The following is a 25335-nucleotide window of genomic DNA, read 5'->3' on the forward strand; positions in this document are numbered from 1 at the left end:
CCTTGTCTGGCCTACAGGCACTTTAGAAAATAGCTTGACCCCCCTCTTCTCTGTGGCAGCCCCTCAAATATTGGAAGACTGCTATCATGTCTCCCCTGGTCTTTCTCTTCACTAGACTAGCCATGCCCAGTTCCTGCAACCTTTCTTCAACTTTTTGTTTTAGTCTCCAGTCCCCTAATCATCTTTGTTGCTCTTCTCTGCACTCTTTCTAAAGTCTCAACATCTGTTTTATCGTTGGTGACCAAAACTGGATGCACTATTCTAAGTGTATTACTCAGGAACTGCCCAGCATCCCGCTGAACAATCTCAATCTGGGCATAGATGTAACAGATAGGAAAGAAATCTTCTCCTTTTTGAAGGCCATCAAGGATAGAAGCATCTTTATTTTGATTTTTTTAATCAAATTTATATGGCTGGCGATCTTGCAGAAAGTGTCTCCAGGTAGCATACAACAAATCCACTAAAACAGCAAAATAATTTTTTAGCCAGTAGGAGAACAGCATGATTTCACATACTTTTGATTTATAATTTCTCTACCATAATAAACCCTTCAGGCAGGCCATAACGTATATTAAAAAACCCACTTTTAAGAAGCCCAGTTCTTGGCCTTCATGCTGTTCCCATCTGCTGTTGGCTTCAACAGTTGCCGACTGCTTCTAAAAGCTGAGCTCCAGGGAATTGCAGGCAGTTTTGTTTATTTCAAAGTTATCTTTATTTTACTTTTTTACCATATGTTCTTACAGATCTGACCAATCAGAATTACGGAATGCTTTTTGTTGGCAGATAACACATTCTTAGTAACCTTGACAATCTAGCCATGAATTATGGTTAGCACATTTAGAAAACTGACTAAAAGACACCTTTTTCTCATACTGGAAAAATTTTATTTATAAAGTGGGTTGATATCCGACATAAAAATCAAAAGGAGTGTGGATAAGGCTTGGCTGGAGTGCAGCGGCCATTGTCTTTTTTGTGTGTGTTTTTCTGGGAAGGGCATGTGGTTTATATGAACAAGTAAAAGTGAAGGGACCCTAAAGATACCTCCTATTAAGAGTCCAAATGTCTAGTTTTAATTTTGCTGACTAATTTAAGGGGAAAGAACATTCAGAGAGAAGATTTAAGACATTAAAAGTTGTTTCCCTATCCTGGGATTTTCCTCTCCCCCTCCTCCCAATACGGCTGTAGCTGTAGTAGTTGAGGAGAGAGACAGGTGCTGTCAGCTACAAGGAGGAGATAAAAAGCCAAATTAAGTGGTAGTCCTTGACTTACGACCACAATTGAACCCAAAATTTCTGATGCTGCCATATCTAATTGTAAAGTTGAGTCTTGCCCCATTTTATTACTTTTTCTCACCGTAGTTAAGTGAACTGCAGCATTTGTTTAGTTAGTAACACGGTTAGAATCTGGCTTCCCCATTGAATTTGCTTGTCAGAAAGTCGCAAAAAAACTGATCATATGACCCCAGGGGACACTGCAGCCATCATAAATATGAGTCAGTGCCCAAGCACCTGAATTTGGATCACATGACCCTGGGGATGCTGCAACGGTCATAAGTGTGAAAAATGGTCCTAAGTCACTCCAGTGCCTTTGTAACTTTTGACAGTCATGATAAGAACAGTTGTAAGTCGAGGATGACCTGTATTGAATAAGGTTGTGAAGTTTTTCTCCCCGCTCTTTCCTTTCCTGCCAGAAACCAAAGGGACCACCTGGGCCTTTGGAGCCCTCTGCCCAGACAGACAAGTCCCATCAGCGGGAGAAGTTGGAGCGCTTCAAGCAGATGTGCCAGATGTTGGAGCGGGTGAAGAACAGCAGCAGTTCCAGTTCCAGTTCAGACTCGGATTCGGACACGGATTCACGGGGCTCCGACGGTTCTAGCGGAGGGGTGTCGAGCCGAGCCAACTCCCCAACCACCCGTTCGCAGCGCTTGGCTGCCCTGGGCTTCAGCGCCAGTGAGGACGAGGAGGACGAGGAGGAGGACGAAGAGGAGGGTGGGCGGCGCAATGGTGGCTCGGAGACAACACGTAACGGGAAGCAGCCCAAAGCTCGGGGGAACTCTCAGGAGAAGGAGAACAATCATCGCCCGTCCAGCAGGGGGAGTGAACGGGCCAAGCAGCAGGCGGGAGGCCGGAAAGCCAGCCGGCCTGCTGGACAGACGGGGCTCCGCATGGTGGCCCGGACTCAGTTTCTGAACTGGCCTTTGGTGCCGTCCCCTCCCAAACCCCTGCTGCAGCTGGAGAGGCACGTGATCCGGCCTCCCCCAGACAGCCCTGAACCCGACTCCCTGCCCTTGGACAGCGGTTCTGACCATATCATGCAGAGGGACATTTGGTTGGCCGTCTTCCAGTACCTCAGCTATCGGGAGCTCTGCGTTTGCATGAGGGTATGCCGGACATGGAGCCGTTGGTGAGTGAGTGAGCGAGCGAGCAAGTGGGTGGGTGGGCCGGCGGGAGAGGTTGACCTGGCAAGTTAAGAGAAGTAATGGAGGGAACGACACAGCAGGCTATGTGGCTCTGAGAGAAGAGGCTGTGGGATCAAATTTGACAGCTGCCTCCTGGTATAAGCCATCCAGAAAGTATCCATGATATCAATCACTACGAGACGTATTCTTTCAAAATGATTTATTTAGAAACAGATCTGGTACGTCTAAGGCAATTTCCCAAAGTGAAAGTATTTTTGTGAGTTACACAGAATCCACCTTCTCTCCTCCCACTTCTATACTTCATAAATCATGGGAACCAATTAACTGCAACTGGAATTTCCTAGTATGACATATAGAATGACCTTGAACTTTTCAACTCCTCTCCTCCTCCTCCCCCCCCCTCCCCCATTATGTGGCAGCTGAATTTCAAAGCTGACATCTGGCCCATTTCCTTGCACTGAGCATCAGATCTCAGGGTTGTCTTGTTCCAGTTTGTTTGGCCAGCCTTCCTTCCAGCGGCATAGGGCTCTCGGGTTCAACAAGCACATTCTTTGAACAGAGAGGAAGGGAGGGAGAAAAATGGCAAGTGTGTATAGCAATAGCACTTGGGCTTATATACCCCTTCACCGTGCTTTACGGCTCTCTTTAAGCGGTTTACAGAGTCAGCATACTGCCCCCAACAGTTTTAATCCTCATTTTACCAACCATGGAAGGCTGAGTCAACGTTGAGCCGGTCAGAATCAAACTCCTGGCAGAGGGCAGAGTTAGCAATAGCGCTTAGACTTATATACCGCTTCACCCTGCTTTATAACCTTTTCTATGCCATTGACAGAGTCTAGATGTTTTCCCCCTACAATCTGGGTCGTCATTTTACTGATCTCGGAAGGATGAAAGGCTGAGTCAACCTTGAGCCTGGTGGGATTCGATCTGCAGGCAACAGAATTAGCTTGCAATACTGCATTCTAACCACTGTACCACCACAGCTCATATACCCAGGAACCCATGATGAAGCCAACCTTTAACAACATTAAAAACTGACAAATGAAGGCAAATGCATGTGTCCCAGGATAATGTTGGGGGTCAGTCACTGGGAGCAGAGGTTTAGTCTTCTGAGCTTTGGGGCTCATCTTGGAGTTCATCCTCAGGTGAACAGAAAGGTGAGGGAGAAGTTCCCCGTGGATGTCCAGCACAACTCTGAAAGCTCAGAAGGCTAAACCTCTGTTCCCGGTGACCAACTACCTGGCTCAGACAGCGTGTCAAAGTTGAAGACTTATTTCTATAATAGTATGTCATATAAATGGTTCTGCTCCAGCTGACCTCAACAGCATCGTACCAATAGATAAAGGCAATCTTTTATGTACCTGCTTCTGAATAACTTTGTGTTCCCTCTGAATATAATATGGTTATTAATGAATCGAAGCTTTAATTGAGGGATATATAACTTTTATGCAGATTGTTTGCATTTTAAATAGCATGTCAGAGACCAGGCACCCCAGTAACAGATGGGGCCAGGGCAAAAGTTACTTTTTTTATATTTTTTATGAGTAATGTATTTATTTTGTATATTTTATTAGATTGATAGGACCATTTCAAATGCGTGGAAGACTTAAGTATATTAAAAGTAGGTAAAAAAGGGTGTACAAAAAACATATGTATACAGCAGCTGGCAAAAAAAAAAAACCACACAAAAATGCAGTTAGCACAGCCAAGAAACGGACTCTGTCATATATATCTTTGAGAAACAAAATTCAGCCTTGATAAAGTGGAACAAATCTACTGAAAACTTTAAGAATGAATTTTAACCCAAACAAGTTAAAATTTGTTCAAAAAGATCAAATGTTCAAGGGTGGAAAGGAGAATATCTGGCTTGGTAAAAACAACTTCTGAAAAAGATTTTCTATGATGAACCAGCAAATAGATGTAAAGGTGCAGGTTTGGAGCGCTATTAGTAGAGGTGTAATTTTCAAATCATGGGAAGGAATTGTTTTCTTTTATCCTGCTCTGTTCAGGACTGTTTTGAACACCCTGTTTCGTTTGGGGAACCACACTGTAACTACAAAGAACAGCAAAAAAAAATTTTAGGGGATTTGAAAATAAGAGAGTGGCTGATTAATCTGGGTAGGGTTGCCCTTCAGAAAAGATGGGGATATTGTAGCATTCAAGTACCTGAAAAGATAACACTTAAGAACCAAAGCATCCTAGAGTCCAGGGCCAAAATATTGGATTTAACCTATAAGGTGGCAGATTTCAATTCAATTGCTAGGATAAAAGTTCCTAACTGTAACAGCAGTTAAAGCAATGGAAGCAGCCACCCGCAGACGTGGTGGGAGACTTTTAATGCGTGCACTCAGATGGAAGCTGGACAGCCATCTCTCTGGGATGCTTTCATTTGGATTCTGCCGCTGAGGAATCAGAAATGCAGGTAGTCCTTGATTTAACAGCAGTTCGTTCTGTGACAATTCAAAGTTACAACGGCACTGGAAAAAAAAGGACTTACAACCGTTTTCCACAGTTACGAGCTTTGCAAGCATCCCCATAATCCTGTGATCAAAATTCAGATGCTTGGCAGCCAGTTCATACTTATGACGTTGGCTATGTCCCAAAGGTCATGTGATCAACTTTTGCGACCGTCTGACGAGCAAAGTCAATGGGGAAGCCAGATTCAGTTAACGACCGGGCTGCTAACTTATCAGCTGCTGCAAGTCACTTAACAACTGTGACAAGAAAAGTCGTAAAATGGGGGTGGGAAAGACACTTAACCGATAGGATCGCCAACATGATCACCAGCGTCCGATGACGGAAGAAGAAGAACAATAAATGTCTCTCTTAACAGTAGACATTTTGGCCTCTTTTGCGGCCATAAACCGGGAACTACCTGTAATTCTTTCCAACTCTAATGATTCTGGAGCTCAATGAATCCTTGCCTCCTTTTGGCTATGCTTCCTTCCTCCCAGGTGCTGTGACAAGCGGCTTTGGACATACATTGACTTGAGCCATCGGAAATCTATCACTCCCTCCATGCTGAGCGGAATCATCCGACGACAGCCAGCCAGTCTTGATCTGAGCTGGACCAACATTTCTAAGAAGCAGCTAATGTGGCTTCTGAACAGGTTGCAAGGTATTTGGGGGACGAATTGGGAGGTGGGGGGGAGAGGCTTAAGGGAGAGAGAGAGAGAGAGAGGAAGGTTGGTAGCCAACGCTTCCTTATTGGCTAAGCCCCCCCATTTGCAGCACTTACATTTCCAAATCAGGTTGTTTCAGTGGGTTGACAATCCTGCAAAACTCCCAGATGCCATCCAGAGAGGAGAACCCACATGTTTAAAACGAAAAACAAAAACCTGGCCAAAATCACTACAGATAGTCCTTGACTTAGAACCATTCGTTTAGTGGCTGTTTCAAGTTACAACAGCACTGAAAGAAGTGACTTGTGACGGTTTTTCTCACAACCGTTGCAGCATCCCCCATGGTTGCATGATCAAAATTTGGATGCTTGGCAACCATCTCATGGTTATGACGGTTGCAGAGTCCTGAGGTTCTGTGGTTCCCTTTAGTGACCTTCTGATAAGCAAAGTCAGTGGGGAAGCCAGATTCACTTACAAACTATTACTCGCTTAACAGCTGCAATGATTCACTTAACAACTGTGGCAAGAAAGGCAAAATTCCCTTTAACAAATGTCTCACTTAGCAACAAATTTTGGGTTCTGTTGTGGTCGTAAGGCGAGGACTAGTTCTAGTGAAAACAAATCTCACCAGATTTGAATTCCATTTGGAACAGGGATGTGTTTGAATCAAGAAATGTAAATTTCAGAGGTTATTCAACTCAGCATATTTAATTGAGGAAAAGTGAATCAGGTGGCTTTGTTTAAACCTGAACAAAGTCTTTGAGGCTTTCTCTATCTAAGTTGGCTAAACCCCTTAGGATTGGGAGTGAGGTTTTTTGTGGTCTGAAGGCCCTGCACTTTCTGTTAATCTGGATATACCAAAAGGTAATTGAACGGTCTAGGCAAAGGACAAGGGACAGATAGACAGAATTTCTGGGCACGGGAAATTCTTAATTTGAAACAAATTCAAGAAGCAAAGAACCTGTGCCAGGCTAATTTCCACTGCAGTGATGACCCTGGGTGCCCTAATTCAAATGACAGGTGGTGCTGGTGGTGGGGTGGAAACTAATCAAAGAGAGGAACAACCTGGAATTAAGGAGAAACTTCTTACCAGAGAAGACAACTTGTCTTCAGACGTCGTGGGTGCTTCATCACTGGAGGCTTTTAAGAAAGAATGCAATGGAATGGAATAAAACAAAACTTTATTGTCACTTTAAATATAAAATAATCAACATACATTAAAATGAAATTTCGTTGCATTCATCTCTCAAAAGATAAGCATTAAGCATAAACCCTCAGACACACACATAGATGACACAGAGAAATATCACAGTCTAGTTCAAGGATATATCTATACACAGCAAAACAAAAAAAGAATCCTGCAAATTTACAAGACGGCATAATGACTGGAGAGACTGGATAGTCCCTTGTCTGAAATAGCACAGGGTCTCCTGTTTGTGCAGGGGGGTTGGACTAGAAGACCTCAAAGGTCCCTTCCAGCTCTGTTTTGTTTGATTGGTTGAGAACGCTGCTGCTTTTCTGCATGTGGCCAGAGCCACAATCTCAAGCTGTCTGTTTGGACTGGGAAGGTTTGATGAGGTTTGATAGCTCTGAATCCTGTGATGATTTTCTTTTCACTTGCATCCTCTCAAGTGGCGGCAGGGATGCGGCATGTGGCTGAGAACTTGTTGTTGACGCAGGTTGCGCAGCTCAGTTGTGGGAAAGGGTTGGAATATGAGGACAAGAGTAAAATCAGGGCAGCCACCTTGGTCTGTGGGATAAAGAAAAAAATTGGCCCATAAGAAAGAGTAGGAGCATTCCCAGAAACCTGGTAGACCTGGGATCCCCAACCTGTGGGCCATGGCCCACTAGTGGACTGTGATGCGTTTGCGTGCTCCATTTGCATGAGTGGCAGGCGAGCATGCACTTGCTCATGTAAATGGAGCTGCACAGGCTTGCGCTTGTGGCCGTTTGCATAAACTATCCCCTCCCATCCACCCCGGTCTGCAAAGCCAGAAATGTTGGGGAATTCTGCCATGTAGGACAGGATGTGAGCAGGGAGCCATAAAACAGAATTTTGGGGTAGAAAGATGAGTTCGTGGTGTGAATACGGGGAAAGGAGCCGTGGGTTTCTTTCGAAGCAGAGAGAGAATAGTTGGTTTGTGAGGTTCTCTTTCCCCACTCAACGTTCTCTTCTCCCAACAGGCCTTAAGGAGCTCATCCTAACAGGCTGCTCTTGGTGCTCTGTGTCGGCCCTCAGCACAGCCAACTTCACCTCCCTACAGCTCCTAGATTTGCGTTGGATTGAGGATGTCAAGGATTCTCACCTCCGTGAGCTGCTCTTGCCTGCCACAGATTCCAAGCCTGGTAAAGCTACCTGAACTGGAGGGAAATCAGTCTCTAGGACGGAGGGAGGTCTGGGATACCTAGGTAGCTGTTTTACCACCTTTTCTTCACATCCCAAGGAAGTGGGAAAACCTGCAAGGCAATCCAAACATACCCTCTGGCGCCCTCTTTCTTTTCCTTTCCTTTCCACAGATTTTTTTGTAAAATACCCGCATGTAAGAACAGCTGAAATCTTGTGGGATGTTGACGTTGCTGCATGAAATCTCTCAAGGCTTTGCCAGTCTTTAAAAGCGGTTCTGGTAGCAGGCCGATTATAAGCCTCTAGAAAAATTGTCAGCCCCTGCTCTGACTTGAACCAACATCGGCTGTACTCAAATAGCACACTGAGTTGCAAACTAGCCATTCCCATTTTCACCTCTCGTATTGCACAACGCAGCCCATAGTAGGGGCAGTTTATGATTCAGAGTGTTATGTGGGCCTTTGTGTTAAAGATGTTGGGTACTGTCAAGCACCAGAGAAGTCAGGACACCTGGGTAAATGGAAATAAAGATTTATTATCAGTTTTAAGCTCTCTACAAGAATCTATTAATAAACTATTAACGTTGAAAGCAATTTGGTGGTAAATAAGGAATTCTCAAGGGTCTGGACTTAGATATCTCATGGGTGCAAAGGGATTCATGACACATTTGACGCCTCCCTTGGGGTCAGCCTGGTCATCTCCTACGGATATGGTAAAATCAGAAGGAATGACTGGGATCCTCCAGCAAAGTCCTCTACGACACCCAGGTGAACCTGTTAAGCCATCCCTGGGAAGTGGCTTGTCCAGCCTCTTCTTCAAAAACTCTAGAAATGGAAAATCCACAGGCATACAGATCTGTCCACCAAGAAGTTTTTCCTCATATTTAGACAAAATGTAGGTCGATTATTCTGCAAACCTTCTGGTCTACCCCTTTGTGAGGCCCTGGCACAGCTGCTGGGCTACTCTGCTCCGTGGGCCAGTAGTGCTAAGCTCCAATCCTTCTTTATCTGGCGATAGAGCCCAGCCTTAGAGACTTCTCTGCACACTAAATCTTGATGCTGATCCCTTCTGGCATAGGATTGCCTGCTATCTCCAACCCAGCTATTGTGTCTCAGAAATCTCTCAGCTCATGTCGGGGCCTTTGGGGGCACTGCAGGCTGGAGTAGCTGAGTCTGAATTCTTGAACTGTGAACTCGGGTGTCCCAGACCTGAACAGCCACAGGTGCTGCTGCTGCTGCTGCATGCTTGCTTGAGGCACCAAGCCCGGTGTCCTTTCCATGCCCCGAGGAGCCTTCAAGTTTGGGCTACTAAAATTGCTAGGGGTGGTTAGCGTGCAGCTTCCTCAGCACATGTGGGATATCACTCACCCTGCAGCTGCTTTTAAAGGCAAGTGGCTGGGAGAGGCAGCAGGGTGGAAAATCTCCTTTCATGGCCCTCCTGTAGGGAAGAGATGAGCAAGGGCTTAAAGGTATGGGAGAAGGCTAAGAGGATCCTTCCCTGCACTGCTGGTTGAGTGCTTCCAGGCTGGGAATGCATTGTGCACTGGAGGTCCTTCACCTGGAGCCCTGTCGGAGCATGGCAAACCCTCATGGACAGTGTGAATGATCCCAAAGCAATTCTGCCCAAAGGCAGTTTTGATTTAATTCACTTGATTTCAGAGAGCTGGATGGCTTCTTTGTTTCAGGGGAAAAAATCTGATCGACTCCAGTGAAACAAACGTGTGCTGTTTTGCCCAAGCCTGTTAAAACATGCTTTCCAAGTCATGCATCTGCCATTTAGGGCTGAGGTCCCATCTCGTCCCATTCCCTTCTCTATTCTCACCTTGCTAGGCAACACAGACAGCCGGGGCCGGCTCCAGAATGTCTCTGAACTACGGCTCTCCGGTCTGGACATCACAGATTCATCTCTACGCTTGGTAATCCGGCACACCCCTCAGCTTGCCAAACTGGACCTGAGCCACTGCAACCATGTAGGTGACCAGTCTGTTAACCTGCTGACCGCTGCTAATTCTCCACTCCGAGAGACACTCGCTGAACTCAACCTCACCGGTGAGTCGAATCCCTACCATGTTTTCCCAAAAATATGACCTACCCTGAAAGTAAGTCCTACCTTGATTTTTACATGTGTACCCAATGTAAGCCTTACCCTCCAAATAAGCCCTAATTAATATCCCGCCCACTCCAAGGTGCACAGGTAAAAAGTAAGCTAGGGTGGGGATGTGGGGTATGGCGCTACCCTAATACCTTCAGACAGTTGCAGCCAGGCCATGCACACCCCAACACCTGCCTTTCTGGCCCATTTCTTCTTCAAGGCTGGCAGGCTTTCCTGAAAGCCTCTGCAGCCGATAAGAGAGCTCCAGAGCGATCTGGAGCTCTGTTATCGGTTGCAGAGGCCTTCAGAAAAGCCTTGCCAGTCGCAGAAAAAGAAGTTCCTGAAGGCCTCTGACAGCGGAAAGGAGGCTGGGGGCGACACGCAAAAGTGAGGGTAGTTGTAAAATAAATTAAGTAAATTATAGTTATCTCGTTAAAGTGTGAATTAACAAAATTATAGTCAAATGATTGTTTAGTAATGATATCAGGCTATATAATTGTTGATTTATAATATGAGCTATTATGTCATATAACTACAATGGAGACTATGAAATGGATGCACAAAAAAAAGTGGTAAACCAACCGATACACTGTCTGTAAATTTATGAAGGAGGATGATGCTTTTATGTTTTATGTTTCATGTTTTATGTGTTTTTGTTCGTTAAAGTCAATAAAACTTTTTTTCAACAACAAAAAAAGTGAGGTTAGTCAGTGGATGACATCTCCCCCAAAATAAGGCCTGCTGCCTTTTTTAGTGGCAAAATTTTTTTATAAGACAGAATCTTATTTTCAGGGAAACATGGTACTAGCAATTCCATCTCTTCTGCTTGAGTGGGCACCAAAATGATGCAGCCTCCTAAGAGAAGAAAAGCGCAGTGGTTAAGGAGTTGAACATCTGTCCCAATGAGTCTCCATCATTTTTTTTTTCTTCCATGGCACCTTTACAACCCCTGTTTTTCTCCCTGTTGCCTCTTCTCCAGGTCCCATTACCAGGTAGGGACTTTGGACAGTGTTGGTAGTCCTTGATTTAGGTTCACTATTGGGACTGGAGCTTCTGTTGCAGTCGTAAATCAAGCCAGACCCGGTTTTACAGCACTTTTTATGGCAGTCATTAAGCAAACCACATGATTATTAAACAAATCTGCTTAATAACCATTATGACTTACCACCGTAATTCCAGGCAGAATTATGATTGTAGGTTGAGAGCTACTTGTAGTGGCCATGACATTATCCCACTGTGCCACCGCCACCCTACCCCCTGTCTACATTCCTACGAATGAGGCTGTTGCTTATTTGTAGGGCCGAATTGTCTTTCCCCTTGTAAAAGCAGCCCCAATTCCTGCCCAGCTTCCTGAGCCAGTCCCCATCTCCCCACAGTAGGATCTGAACAAACCAGTGCTATCTTGTGATCTCAGAAAATGGTCTCAAACCAATGTTACTTCATGGCTTCCTGTTCTGGAGGACCCTTGGTGTCGCAGAGGTTAGAATGCAGTATTGCAGGCAAACTCTGCCCCCAGCCTGGAGTTCGAGCCTGATGGTTGTCTCAGCCTTAAATCCTTCCGAGTCGGTAAAATGAGGACCCAGATTGTTGGCAATACACTGACATCAAGTGAGTGCTCTAAAGCACTGGCCCCCAACCTTATGGGCACCAGGGACCAGTTCCGCGAAGAGAGGTTTCTCTGTGGACCGGAAGGGGCATGGTTTCACATGCTTCCTGCATCCTGCTCCACTTGTTTGTGCGAACGTGTTTCTGGCATGCTGCCAGACCAGGGGTTGGGGACCCCCTGCTGTAAAGTAGCGCGGGGTGGTGTATAAGTCTTAAGTGCTACAGCTATTTCTTCTTCCTTCCCTGATAGGATGTAACCGGCTGACGGATCAGTGTCTGCCCCTTTTCCGCCGCTGTCCACGCCTCTCCCGTATCGACCTGCGTTCCTGTCACCACATCACGACAGAGGCCTGTGCCCGATTCGCCGAGGACTCGGTCTCCAACAGTGGCGCCGTGCCCCCCGCTTCCGGCACATCCTCACCTCCTTTTCGTTGCCCTGAGGAGAAATTGCTGCTGAAGGACAGCTAATACTCGCTCTGGGGTGGAGGCGCAGAAAGACTCAGCTTCACTAATCCGACCGTCAGAAACGGACTCTGAGAGAACCTTTTTTACTTAAAGCCATGCACTGAACCGGAGTGGCATCTCCACCCCCTTACTTGTGCAGCAAAGAGAGTGCCGGGGAGGAGGGGGTGTCGTTCCCCCTTCCCCAGGCCTGGCCTGCTGAGGGCCAGGTGGCCTTCTGCTCAATCCACTTGTTCCTGGACAGCCGGGGAGTAAGTGGGGTCCGAGGTAGCCTTGTCGCTTTACAAAGCTGGGGAAATGCATATTCCTCCCATCATGCACTGCGTCGTTCCCCCCCTCTCCCCCTCCCCCACGCTTCCAAATGTCCTCCTGTGCCACCATTGGTACACCCTGCTATCTCGGGGCGGGCAGGGGAGGGTGGGAATTGACATTCAGCCTTGAAATGCTGGCTCGGGAGGAAGGCAGCTTCTTCGACGGGGTCGGATATATTACGTTTTTTTCCTACGCCGTTCCTCGCCCAATGCAAATGTGCACTCCAACCTCATCAGTCCTTCCGCCCCTCCCACATGCTGCCTTGATGATTTTTTAAGGGTGCTTGTGTGTGTGCGTGTGCGTGCTTGTCAGTCTGCCCACCCAGTTCCTTTCCCCAGCTTTCTCTCTCCAGTTGTGCATCTGCAGTGTGGTTTTCCAAGGGGGCCAAGCAAGAACCAGGCAGCTGATTTCGGGATTCCTTTGGCCTGTCTTTTTCCCAGCTGTGTATCTGCTGGGGCTCCCTCCTGCCTCTACCGCTGTCTCTCTTTTCCACAGCACCGGATAGTTTCTGGAGCCAGCACATCCATTTGATCTGCTTCCTGCATCGGTGCCCGTTGTTCCCCTAATTCTCCCCTCCCCCACCAGTGGGAGGCCAGAAAACATCTCTAAAGGTGCCCTTCCCCTTAGATTTTCTTCTCCTAACTCTCCTTCCCAGCTGATCCCAGTATACAGCTGAGGCTTCCTGGGCAGATGCAGCCCCGCCAGATGTGGATGCCCACACCGTGAAACATATGTGCTGCTTTTTATATGCACAGTGTATCTGCTGCTGTCTTGTTTACGCATTAAACCTACATATGCATGCTCTCGCAAGCCACCCGTGTGGACGGAATCCCTCGCCAAGCAGAGGGGCAAGGCAGAATACTTTGTCCAAAAGAAAGGAGTAAACTTGGCATGTGTGAAAGGGAGGAGCTAAACCATCTGTCTCGCTTGGCATGGCTTGGGATCCTTCTTTGGAGGAGAGGCCTTAACAGTCCTCTCTTCCCTCTCCCTCCAGGCCCCCTCAGGCAACGCGTCTGCTCCTCACAGTTTTTCTCAACGATTAAGGTGGGTGGACTTCAACTCCCAGAATCTCCCAGCCAGCATGAATTCTGGGAATTGAACTCTGCACGTCTTAAAAGTTGTTGAGGTTGAAAAACAAAAACAACTCTACAGTATTCTATTAGGCCTCTGGGTTCTTCCTGAAGGAAATTTCCTCCCAGGCTGTTTTCATCCCACCTTGGCAGGCTGGATGGATCGTGCAGCTCTGTTGTCCCACCTTCTGTGCCCAGCGCTTTGCCCCAAGGCTTCCCCGCACTTCTCCCCAGAAAAGTCAGTTCTTCCCGTTTCTCCTCTCTTCTTCAAATTCTTCCTTTTCGATTCTGGACAGGAGAAATCCTCGCAGCTTTCCATCCGAACTTCCCTTCCCATTCATTGGCTTTTATTCTTTTGGACCATAAGCTTTAATAACCACTTTGGGGACCGGGGGGGAGGGGGAGCTGGGGGGGGGCGGGAATCCTGCCTGCGTTCCTTACCCACAGTGCCAATTATTGTTGCGCAGGAGTTGGCCGGGCCTTCTCTTAATTCCAGCCGCTCTCCACTGCCTCCGAATCTCAAACTTGAAACCCCGCCCCTTCCGTCCAGTTGTTCGGGTGTGCGTGTGTATGTGTGTTTGGGTATGTATGCATGTGGGATTCCCACCCACCCCCCTCTCTTCTCTTAAAGGTGGGGGGGAGAGAAATACTGTAGAAAAGAAAAGTGGTGCAAAACGAATGTCCTGGATCGACGCTGGGCCTTTTGTCGGTCGTCTTTGCTCCTTCTGCTTGGAGGCGGGAGCACAATGCTGCTCTCTCCGTCCCTTTGGCCACATCCGTCTTTGGGGTCAAGTGGGGGACTCCTTCTCTCTTAAAGGTGCCCAATTCTGTCCATTTCGCTTTCACTCTTTCATTTCTTCTCTTATCTCTGATTTCCACCATCCCCGCTCCTTTTTATTTTATTATTTTGCTGTCCTTTTGTATTGTTAGAAACAGTCTGGACTGCATTGGGGAAGTGCAGCAAAAGGAATAGTTCATCCAGTCCAGAAAGCCTCCTCTCTTGGCTAGAACGGGGTTGTTGTGGTTTTTTACCTTCAAAAGCCCTTCTTCTCTCCCTTCCCTTTCCTCTCTCTCTCTCTTTTTCTCTCTTTCTTTTTCCTCCCTCACCTTGCCCGCCTTCCTTCTCACCCTGTGTTTCATCTGGATTTTCAGATGGCATCAGACACGCACCACCTTTCTGTATGCATTAGGGAGGGGAGGATGGCACAAGACTGATTTTCAATTTGGTCACGTATCTTATTTTATTTTTCTTTTAAATATATACTTGAACGTTCATTTATTACTAAAGCATTACTTGAAAAAAACGCAGCGATAGCTTGTGGAATCGGAGGCGAGGTTTTCGGTGTTGGGTTGTGTTTTTTTTATTATTATTATTTTTACAGTTCTATTGGGTGCTTTTTTTATTGTTTTAAGAAAATTGGTTTTGTTTTTTTTGTTTTTTTTCATTTGTCTGATTCAACAAAGTCCTTCCCTCTCACTCCATTAACCAAAGAGGGCCAAGGTATCTTAATTTTTCCTCCTTCACCTCCATTTCTGGAGCTTTTCTTTCTTTCTTTCTTTTTTTCCCTTCTGCCTAGGAGTGTTCTCTCCTTTACTCAAAACTCTTACAGAGCAAGTATTAAACAATTTTGAGGAGTGGAGGCTTTGGGGCTACATTTTGGTGGAAATGTTGTATATTTGAGGGAGGGTGTCAGTGGGTCTCTTCCAGATCTTATGGCACAGCATAAACATGTACTGTATGGCCTGTCCTCAATTTAGTGGTCCAGCCCACATCCCATTCCCACACTCCCACATGGTGCAAACAAGGAAACTGGGTTTCATTCCACATAACAAGCCTCCTTGTCGGTTTTGGGCCTCCACTCTTCATTTCTCCTTCATGTAAAAGGAGATGTATACACTAAGAGGGAAGAGCCATCTAGCTCCAGGTATTTTGGGGGGGGGGACCTGCCCTGGTGACCCTCCTGTAGTCCACTTCTCAGAAGGAGAGTGGCAGCAGCCAAGGGAAATGCTCTTTTCAAGCATATCTTTTGAGGTTTGTTTATTATTATTTTTACCATTGTTTTTTTTAATGGATGTTTTAACTCTTGAAAAAAAAAAAGAAAAGAAAAATACCTCAGGTTTAAAAAGAAACGGTGAAGAGTGAGAGGGAAAAATGTGGGAATGTCATCCCAGGGTTGCATTATTGTTCTGGAGAAAGGGTGGGCAAATTGTGGTCCTTTTATGATCCGTGAACTTCAACTCTGAGAATTCCTGAGACAGCCATGTTGACTCAGGAATTCTGGGAGTCGAAGTCCACAGGTGGTAAAGGGGCCATCGTTGCCCACTCCTGCTCTAGACTGCTGCTTTAGGGACTGCACATATTGGGCGGGAAGCCCACTGGACCAGTGCGGAGAGGCATCTGTGGCTCAGTGCTGGATAGAGATGGACACAAGTGATCGCCCCCCCACCCCCGCTCCATCGCCCAAACCCTCACCTCAATTTTCCTCACCCATTACCACTCCAAAGACAGGTGCTTGCATCAGAGGTGCAGGCCCGTCTCTCAATCCCAATGGAAAAGGAACATGGAGAAACATGTCTGGTGTCTCCCCTCCCCACAGATGTAGCTTCAGAAAGTATTCCAAGACTCCCATCAATCTTGAACCTCCGATGTATTGGAGTCTACATCCTGGTGTTTTCAACCAGCCTGTTCGTTGGCTGCAAGTGGTAGATATTGTGGTCCACCATCCCTTAGAGAAGTTGGGTAATGCTGAGCTGTTCCATAGGTCTCCCCGGCCCACAGAAACGCACGCACAAACACGCCGAGCGCATCCCCTCAACTCAGTGGACCAAAGCTTATATTTCCACCACCACCATCATCTCCCACCGATTAATTGTTTATCCTCCAGCTACAACTTTAATCTTCAATAGACTCTTAACTGTTCCTCACTTAGAAATTGAGGCAAAGACTGCTGGGGATGGGAAAGAAAGCAAGGGGTGAAATAAAAATGTAAAAATCCAGTTTTTGGAGCGATGTGTCTCCGTGATGTTTAATCTGCACATCTCCATCCTGGCCCCAAGGGACTCTACAAGTGGGGAGGGAGGGGGACGTGAGACCAGGTTCCAATCTGAATTTCAGGGGTTCTATTATTGTATAATAACTGTTTGCTATATAAACAAAAAAAATAATCAAAAAAACGAAAGTGTTTTGATCTTAAAAGCCTGTTTTTCATTATTCCCTCCCCTTCCTTTTACACACATACCATGCACATTCAAGCATATATTCAGTTCTATCTCCTTACAAAGAAATGTTGTGAATTAAAAAAAAAATGTTTCGGGGGGAATGTTAATTATTATTTTCTTTTTTAATTTTCCATGGGTTTCTATTTTATATTTTCTGGAAATATTTTTTTATAAACTCTTCTTTTAGTTTTTTCAAAGATTTTATTTTGTTCTTTCATTTCTGTTATTATTAGCGTGCTGTCTTGAGAATTCTGCTTTGAGACTGATGGAATAGGGGGTACCTTTAATCAGAATTTTAAAATTGAAGGGAAGCCTTAGGTGTGAATCGGTACCCCGATTCTTTAAGGAGTGCCTCTGTTAGATTTCTGACAGTTGTCGTTTGCAGTAAGAGTCACAACATGCGATGACAAGGTTTTCCATATTATATTTGCACCAAAATTAGCCATTTCCTAAAGGAAATTCAAGAGAGGAGGACAGGGCCTTTGTTTTGGATTAAATGTTTGTCTTGAAAAGAGCCAAGGATGATGGACAAAGCATCCTTCCAACATCCCTTTTCTCACAACAGCCTTCTGGGGATAGGTTGGAATGACAGCTGCTACTGCAGTGTAGTTTAATTCATTATAGGAACAATTAGAAGCGCCCCTCTTTTTGGCCTTCGTTCTATATGCTGGATGTGTTTGCATGATTAGCCTTGCCACATATTAATCATGATTTTTATCAAGCCTGATGTTCTGGATTGGCAGAACGGTGGATCAAAAAGGAATGACAGCAGGATTTCTGAAGTCTAGGCTGTGATCAGATAGGATAAGGAAATTTAACTACTCTTACAGACTTGATTAGATTGTGTACCAGCAACATCCTCCACTTTGGTTGTGATTTGGTTCCATAAATAAATTAAAATGTCTTGAGATCCAAAGAACTGACTAGGTTTCCCCAAAGGACACAACTATTTTGACGTTTTCACCTGTCTACATTACCTCTACATTGAATTGAGGTCTTAGCCGAAAATGAAAAATTCTTGCCTGTTCATATGGAGGCCAGTTTCTGATCATGTTCCCTTTTTGTCTTGGCACTTGAGTCCAAAGAACGAATGAAAGAGTTCTAATGCTGCTTGTCCGGAGTCACTAAGAGTGTCTAGGGTCCAGTTGAAAGTTGAATTAGCAGAACCCAGATTGAAATGTTTCCCTACCATCCACCCTAATTACAAGCCTTAGCAGAACCTGGCTTGTATTTTTAGAATAGATTAGAGCTGTAAGGGACCTTAGAGGTCATCTAGACAATCTCCTCAAGCAGGAGACCCTACCATTTCAGACCGGTGGTAGTTCAATACCTTCTTAAAACCTGCAGTCATGACGCACCCACAACTTCTGAAGGCAAAACATTAACACTAGTTAATTGTCCTTACTGTTAGAAAATTCCTCCTTAATTCCAAGTTGCTTCTCTTCTCGTTTAGTTTCCATTGCTTCTTCTTCCTGCTCTCTGGTGTTTTGGAAAAAAAAGTTGACCCCCCCCCCTTCTTTGTAGCATACTATCATGTCACTCTTAATCCTCCTTTTCTCTAGATTAGCCAAACCCAAATCCTGCAACTGTTCTTCATATGTTTTATTCTCCAGGCCTTTAATCCTCTTAGTTGCTCTTCTCTGCACACTTTTTCCAAAGTCTCAACATATTTTTTGTAACATGGTGACCAAAACTGGATGTATTGATTGTTGGTTGATTGATAGATTGGAGAGCCTTTTGTCCAGGATGGTGTAAGATCTCCTGCCTTAAACCAGGGGGTGGGAATAGATTACCTCTAAGGTCCCTTGCTTCTCAGCTCTATGGCTTAGATGGTGCAGTTGTGGCCAACATAGAAATGGTTGCAAGTGTGCCAAAAAAAACCTAAGATTCTAGTTGAAAGGGATTGAAAACATAGCAATAATCCTCTTTAAATTTTCCATTGTTAGTTGTGTGATGCTTTGGCAAGGTTTGGCTTATTACTATCATTTGCAGTCACTCTCCCTTTCATGTGAGATGTGGAAAATCAACTCCAAGCAATATTTAATCTACCCCACTAGAGGGTATGTGTATTTGCGTGTGGGGGGGGGGTGTTTAGCCAAAATAAAAGGAAAATCCAATGGTCCATGCTACTAACAGATCTGTTTCAGTCCTCCCAAAGAACTATTCTGCAGTGGGTAGCAGCATGGGCAAAATACTTTTCCCTGGATTATTTAAGCAGCTACCTCCTTTTTCCCCCCCAGCCTTTGTAAGCTGCTCCTCTGCCTACGTGCACACAATCCTTTTTTGCCTCACAGTGAAGAAGGAAGAAAAAGAAAGAAAGCAGCTGTGTGAGCACATGCACAGCCAGGAGCATCTTAGACGGCAACTGCTGTATGCTGGTCTGAAGCGGGGCAGGGGGAAATGAGGCTACTTCTTTCATAGACTTGTTTCCAATCCATTGCGCAGGATTCTGTGGGGGAGATTTGCACGGCTCTAATGTGTAATTTTACAATCTGTGATATTTCTCAGTCCATTTGGAGATGCATTCAGAACAAAGCTGGATCAGATATGCTTGAAGTCCTAGGCTACATTAACAGAGGGATAGAATCAAGATCACGTAAAGTGTTATTACCTCTTTATAATGCCTTGGTAAAGACCACACTGGGAATATTGAATCCAGTTTTGGTTACAACAATATTTTTAAAAATGTTGATACTCTAGAAAGAGTACAGAGAAGAGCAACAAAGATGATTAGGGGACTAGAAGTAGAAGGTAAAGAATAGGTGCAAGAATTGGATATGGCTAGTCTAGAGAAAAAAAGGACGTGATAGCAGTGTTCCTATAGCTCAGGGGCTGCCCACAAAGAAGAGGAAGTCAAGCTAGTCTGCAAAGCCCCTGAGAGCAGAACAAGAAGCAACCTGGATGGAAGCTAATCAAGGAGAGAAGCAACCTAGAACTAAGAAGGAATTTCCTGACAGTTAAAATCAGTGGAAGTGGATTGCCTTCAGAAATTGGGTGCTCCAACATGGGAAATTTTTTCAAAAGAGATTGGGCAACCATTATGGAACAACTTTTAGTTTTAAGATAGCAGAGACAAGTGGATAAATGAAATGATATAGGGTTTCCTTCCTCAGCAGGGGGTTGGACTACTAGAAGGCCTCCAAGGTCAATTCCAATTCTTATTATTCTATATTCTCTTATTCTGTTACAGCATTTTTTCCTCCTTTCCCAGATTAAGGCAAAGCTGCTTAAATTGGAACATACTGAAGACTAAGCCAAAGAGGAAATGTGAGAATTCTTCTATTCTAGTTTATAATGTCGTGGTAGCTTAGCGCTGGCTAACAATTCCAACCCAGTACATGTTGTCCTCGACTTACACCAGCTCATTTAGTGACCATTCAAAGTTACAATGGCCCTGAAAAAGTGATTTATGACCATTTTTCACACTTATGACCTTTCCATGACCCATGATCATGTGATCAAAATCCTGCTGCTTGGCAACCGGTCCATACTTATGACCGTTGCTGTGACCCCAAGGGTCAGGTGATCCCCTTTTGCAACCTTCTGACAGAAGCCAAATTCATTTCAAAACTGCCTTACTAACTTATCAACAATGGTGATTCACTTAACGACTGTAGCAAGAAAGGTCGTAAGATGGGGCAAAACTCAACAAATGTCTTGCTTAACTGCAGAAATGTTGGGCTCGATTGTTCCATAAGTTGAGGACTACCTGTAGAAAAAATTGCTACATTTCAGAAAACTCAAAATTAGCTACAGGTATCCTTGACTTACAATCATCTGTTTAAAGACGGTTCAAAATAACGCCACTGAAAAAAACGACTTACCGTTTTTCGCACAACCATTGCAGCATCCCCATGGTTTCGTGATCCATGTGTCCTGGGTGTCATGGGATCCATGGGTCATGGGATCTCATTTTGCGACCTGACAAGCAAAGTACATGAGGAAGCCAGATTCACTTAATGACGGTGCCACTAACATAATAACTGCAGTGATTCACTTAGAACTTAGAATAACTTTATTATCACTTTGACATGTACACTAATCAGCCTACATTAAAGTGAAATTTTGTTGCATACAGCTTTCAAAGGGTCATCAACTCCAATATACACTAAATAAACATGACAGAATAAATAAATACAAAATTATGCATATACCTATATATATGACACAGAGAAACAATAGAGTCTAGTTCAGATGTAAGCATGTACATGGAAGAAAAACGAATCTTTTGCGTTTTCCGAATGGGGCATAGGGAACAAAGCCATGTCAGAATCTGGAAGTCCTGCTAGAAATACTTCGAAAGCTCCACCCAGAAGGGAGCGACAGAAACCGGCTGTGAAATGGATGTGTGGGGTCTCTAACAATGCTTTTCACTCTAAGTGCATAACGCTTAGAATCAGTGTCCTGAATAACAGGAATTGGACTTCCTATAATCTCGGCTCTCCATACCTGCTCAGCTGTACTTAACAACAGTAGTTAGAAATGGGACAAAACTTAACAACTGTTTTGCTTAGCAACAAAAGTTGTAGGCTCAGTTGTGGTCATAAGCCCAAGACTACCTGTACTAATTGCCTGCCTCATATTGTCTAATGTTAGCAGTGGCCCAGAGCTCAATCTGTTTTTCCTGAGGCAGGCTGGGAACAATTCTGATGGACACTAGGTGCCATATTAGTGGTGATGGGACAAAACAAAATGGAGAACTATTGCACAGGAGTTTGTTTCTTCACCTCTCAAGGAGGAAGTAGAGGCAGATTGACTTCTGTTTTTTGCTAAGAAGGAAAATTCTTAAGAAAAGTCATCGGCAGCATGTGTTTCTAATTTTCAGAAGGACTCGTTTCCTTTGCACTATCAGATTGGTATCCTGTCACAACAAGACAAAGGTCTCTTGGTTGACAAGCTACAAACCAATGCTGTCTGGGAGATCTGACTTTACAGGATGAAGTTCTAGGAACCTGCTCAAATCAGGCATGAACTAATGTAGTTTGATAGAACAGTACATACTCGACAGCAAAAAGACCAAGGTTTAGTTTCTGTTGTCTCCAGGTAAGGATGGGGAAGAAATCTTGCTAAGATGCCATCTTCCTATCTGGACAATATTGAGCCTAATGGAGAAGAAAGTTTTCTTGTCTTGGAGGCAGCTGTCTCCTCCATTGTGTACCTGTTTTCATGGTTGAACTTGTGCCCCATGTCCAGTTGTGTCTTTCTACCTTTTCTGTGAGGTTCCTGAGTGTTAAGAGAAACAACTAAGAATCCTGTGGGTCTCTTGAAGCAAAATGCATTTATGGAAGCCTAATTTGGGGGGAAGGCTGTCCATTTTAATTCATTGCTTGGATATTGCCCTGGCTGAGATCTCTCTGGATGAGTAGATGGCAATCAGTGGCACATTATATCAGAATCATGATATCATTATGTATTTATAATACTGCAAGACTCGTGGTTGCTTTAGTCACATTCAGATCTTCTCCTCAATCCAGTTCTTCAAGAAACATCGATCATCATCAAGCTTGAACAAACAAGATGACCAATAGGTACAGGAAAGATTCGGGAGCTTTATGGGTCTCCTCACTGGCATTGAAGCAATAGAATAGAATAGAATAGAATAGAATAGAATAGAATAGAATAGAATAGAATAGAATAGAATACTTTATTGGCAGAATGTGATTGGACACACAAGGAATTTGTCTTGGTATAAATACTCTCAGTATACATAAAGATACATTCGTTAAAAATCAAGAATCATAACATACAACACTTAATGACAGTCATAGGGTACAATCAGCAATCAAATCATACTAGGAAACAGTCAATATAAATCGTAAGGTTACAAGCGACAAAGTTACAGCAAGATGAAAGACAACGGGGTTGAGAGGTCAGGATTTCACCTTCTGCCATGGGCCTGTCACCCTCAGCCAACCATCTACTCTGGTGGTTGTTCTGCAAGAAAACTGATGGAAGGAGCTGTATGTATGCTACTTTGGGCTTCTGAATGAAAGGTGATATCATAGCTTGATCAATACAATCCAGTGGTTGAGTGGTTGGTCCCACTGGGATGAAATACAGTTGCCATGCCCTAAAAGACCACCAGGGGGCAGTGGATATGTAGTTCCAAGTCTATATTGGGACTCATCAAACTCAAGTAGCCAAATCTTTCTCTGAGGCTCAAATCAACCAATCAGAATAGAGCTGAAAGGGATCTTGGAGGTCTTCTAGTCCAACCCCCTGCTCAAGCAGGAGACAGGATACCATTTCAGACTGGCTGCCCTCAAATCTGGTTGTATACATCTGATGTCCCAATAATAGGAGGAAACAGGTCACATGCTGCCTCCTGGTGTTCTTATAAGTTTATAAACTCACACAGGATATACACTGTGTAAAAAAATAATTTCCACTATTTCCCCTCCCTCCTCCAGAAGTTATGTATAACTTTGTAGGTGGGGACACGGCATAATGCAACATTTGTTTCTTTCTGTTCTGGCAATTTAGGCACGGTGGACTGTATCCACCAATCTGATAGATTGCTCATACCTTTCTCAGTTGATGGTACAAGACAAGATGTGAATTTCATAAACTGGGGGAAAACTGGGGGAAAACATGGCAAATATTAGCTGTCCTCCAGTCAGTGGGTGGCAATTTCTTCAAAGTTCCCTGCAGTTCCTGTGTCTGCCACAGGGGAACAGTCACAGTTTGAAATTGATCTGCCCTTGTTTCAAGTTTAATTCTGTTGAATTCATACACTCCAGTTTTGAAAGCTGTTGACTTACCTCGTTTCATTCCACGCACAGAGACTCTTCTCCCTTTCCTTGAACTTGAACCCTCCTGTTTGTTCCCCTCCTGCCCCATTTATTTGATCTTTCTAGTTTTCTCCCCTTTTTTCCGATTTCTCTCTCTGATTGGCTTCTCATATTGGCCTGGTTTAAATAACAATTGATAGCTGTATAAAACACTGAAGCGGCAGAGAAATGTGCTTTTTTTTGGACACGGAGGATGGATTTCCTTGACAAGACATGGGATGCGGGATTCTGCAACCTGATCTCCAGCTTTCAAAATGCCAGAAGCCACCTCTGAGAATTCGAATAGAGGTCACAAGAAAGTCCAAGGAAGAAAGAGTTTAATTTGGGTGTGCGGAAGGCTTCCAAGTTTATGTTATTTATTTACATCCCACCTTTATTATTTTTACAAACAATTCAAGGTAGCAAATATATGCAACACACCTTCCTCCTCTTATTTCCCCCACAACAACAACCCTGTGAGGTGGGCTGGGCTGAGAAAAAATGACTGGTATCCAAGTCATCGCACAGCTGGCTTTCATGCCTAAGGCAGGACTAGAACTCACTGTCTTCCGGCGATTGGCCCAAAGTCAACCAACTGATTTTCACGCCTAAGACAGGACTAGAACTCACAGACTCCTGGTTTCTAGCCTGCCTTCACCATTTGATGGCTGATGCATTTCAGTCTCAAACTAAAGTTCAGTTCCCCCTACAACCTTGTAAAAACTATTATGAGAACAGGCTCATTTCAGATTTGGAGACATTTCAGGAATAAGGATTAAGAGATTTTCACCTTGAAACATTGTGCACACTTCTAGTTTTAAGATATCTAAACACTTGGCCATAGGTTCATGATCCTGTTTTGGCTCAGAAGCTAAATAGGGCCAATGTAGCTAACACTCGGAAAGGAGACCACCAAGCGATTAGCCATGCTGAAATATCCAAGAAAAAAAGATTTGTTGCTGCCCCAAACCACTACATGCTGGCTGGGGAATTCTCAAATTGGCATGGTTAAAATATACCCAACAAAGAACTCACGCAGGTGCTTTGCCCTTTAAAATCCACATTGTACATTTTTAGAATAAACGTTTCATATGATTAACTATTAACTAATATCTGTTCTGCTGCCTCTGACATGCTGTATGCAAGTTGAAAATCACACCTGCATTTCTATTGCCTCTTCAGAGTAATCCTTCCTGGACACAGAGTGCTATTTCTGAGCAAATCTGCATTTGCAGTTTGCAATATGGATGGGGGGGGGGGGGAGCTATAGCTCCCCTAATTCCAAAGACATTGGCAAGTTTGGGGAAGGTATTGCCCAACTTTGATGCACTTGGATCTTCTGATTTCCTGCTTTTACTTAGTGGGAGTGTAAAATCTTAAAGCATGTCTATGGCGAGTCTCAGATCATCGTCCCAAAGGCGCTTTTTTCAAGAGGCAACTGGACTTTCTGGTGGGTTTTTTTTTCCTCCTTTGCAGACGTTTCGCTTCTCATCCAAGAGCTAAAGAAGCTTCTTGGATGAGAAGCCAAACCTCTTCAAAGAAAAAAGGACATCAGAACATCTAGTTGCTTCTTGAAAAAAAAAAAAAAGCACCTTTGGGACAAAATCTTAAAGAGTGTTTCTTGTCATGCTCATCAGAAGTGGTTCGGCACCACCTTTGCTCAGATTGTTTGCTTTGGCTGGGTTTGCTGTTTACCTCACCGACCTGCATTCCGGGGATCGCTTGGTGGTCTCCCGTCCAAATCCCCACCAACCTGCTCAGCTTCCCAGCCCTACGTGTTGTTCATCGCTCGCACTTTGGCCATGTCCCCGCTAAGCAACCCGGCGGAGAAGCGACTTCCGCGGCTGGCCGCCGCTTCCCCTTTAAGCCCCGAAGCAAACTCCCCGCGGCTTCTCCCCGCCCGCCCCGTCTGTCGGTCCGG

At 44.7% G+C, this 25335-nt stretch overlaps 1 protein-coding gene and 1 long non-coding RNA gene across 5 annotated transcripts in view; one reads left to right on the forward strand and one right to left on the reverse strand.

Annotated features, from left to right (window-relative positions):
• FBXL19 (F-box and leucine rich repeat protein 19) overlaps positions 1 to 16607 on the forward strand; it is a 37772-nt gene extending 21165 nt beyond the window's left edge. For 3 of the 4 annotated variants that reach the window (XM_026721103.2, XM_087918235.1, XM_026721105.2), the window contains 5 exons: positions 1691 to 2403; positions 5374 to 5537; positions 7726 to 7887; positions 9715 to 9933; positions 11832 to 16607. In XM_026721103.2, the coding sequence (XP_026576888.1) occupies positions 1691 to 2403; positions 5374 to 5537; positions 7726 to 7887; positions 9715 to 9933; positions 11832 to 12049 (1476 nt within the window). In that variant the 3' untranslated portion in view covers positions 12050 to 16607. Of the gene's footprint in view, positions 1 to 1690; positions 2404 to 5373; positions 5538 to 7725; positions 7888 to 9714; positions 9934 to 11352; positions 11476 to 11831 lie in introns of those variants that run through there. The other variant, XM_087918236.1, reaches the window with a different exon arrangement.
• On the reverse strand, positions 5714 to 25262 carry LOC148124393 (uncharacterized). Its single transcript, XR_015740422.1, has 3 exons — positions 25119 to 25262; positions 20469 to 20565; positions 5714 to 7291 (listed from the first exon to the last, which is right to left on the reverse strand). It is a non-coding gene; the product is annotated as an uncharacterized LOC148124393 (long non-coding RNA).
• Positions 25263 to 25335: the final 73 nt, after the last annotated feature.

The sequence above is a fragment of the Pseudonaja textilis genome, chromosome Z, assembly GCF_049901715.1.
Source record: "Pseudonaja textilis isolate UNSWEBS1 chromosome Z, rPseTex1.2, whole genome shotgun sequence".
In the NCBI taxonomy this organism is placed as follows: domain Eukaryota; kingdom Metazoa; phylum Chordata; class Lepidosauria; order Squamata; family Elapidae; genus Pseudonaja; species Pseudonaja textilis.